The sequence below is a fragment of the Penaeus monodon genome, chromosome 29 (genome assembly GCF_015228065.2).
Source record: "Penaeus monodon isolate SGIC_2016 chromosome 29, NSTDA_Pmon_1, whole genome shotgun sequence".
Lineage (NCBI taxonomy): Eukaryota > Metazoa > Arthropoda > Malacostraca > Decapoda > Penaeidae > Penaeus > Penaeus monodon.
The window spans coordinates 9,530,045-9,530,453 of record NC_051414.1 but is presented as its reverse complement, the minus strand read 5'-3'; the positions used below and the strand labels follow the sequence as shown (position 1 = coordinate 9,530,453).

The following is a 409-nucleotide window of genomic DNA, read 5'->3' as shown; positions in this document are numbered from 1 at the left end:
AAATTTTTTTTTATTTGAATTTAAACAGAAAAGAAAAAATAATTCACTCCATCCCAAAAGAAAATCAAAAATAAAAGACCCAGGGATATTTGAAACATCTGCAATTCTGTAAGAAATCACTACCAAGAATCAATGACCCCCTCTCTGTTCTTATCACTTACCTCCCTTGCAGCATGGTGAAATCTGGCATTCCGCACAGTGTCTTGCCGCGAAAAAGGCTTGGTTAACTTGGTGCGTCGATGCCTCTTGTTGCAGTGGTACAGGGGTATGGTTTTTCGCGGGCTTCGTCGAGTTTCTCCTGGAGCGCGTTAAGAGTGATCCCCAGCTCCCCCCACGCGCCTTCTAACTGAACTTCTGCTAAACTAGCATTATATTCTCGTCGGCGATCCTGTCAAAGACCAAGCAGAGG

The 409-nt window shown here is 43.8% G+C and overlaps 1 protein-coding gene across 1 annotated transcript in view; it reads right to left on the bottom strand.

Moving 5' to 3' along the window:
- Window positions 1–223: 223 nt before the first annotated feature.
- Window positions 224–409, bottom strand: part of LOC119591724 — a 2,686-nt gene continuing 2,500 nt past the window's right edge. Inside the window, exon 4 of the mRNA XM_037940473.1 lies at window positions 224–388. Coding sequence (XP_037796401.1) covers window positions 224–388 — 165 coding nt within the window. The remainder of the gene's footprint in view (window positions 389–409) is intronic.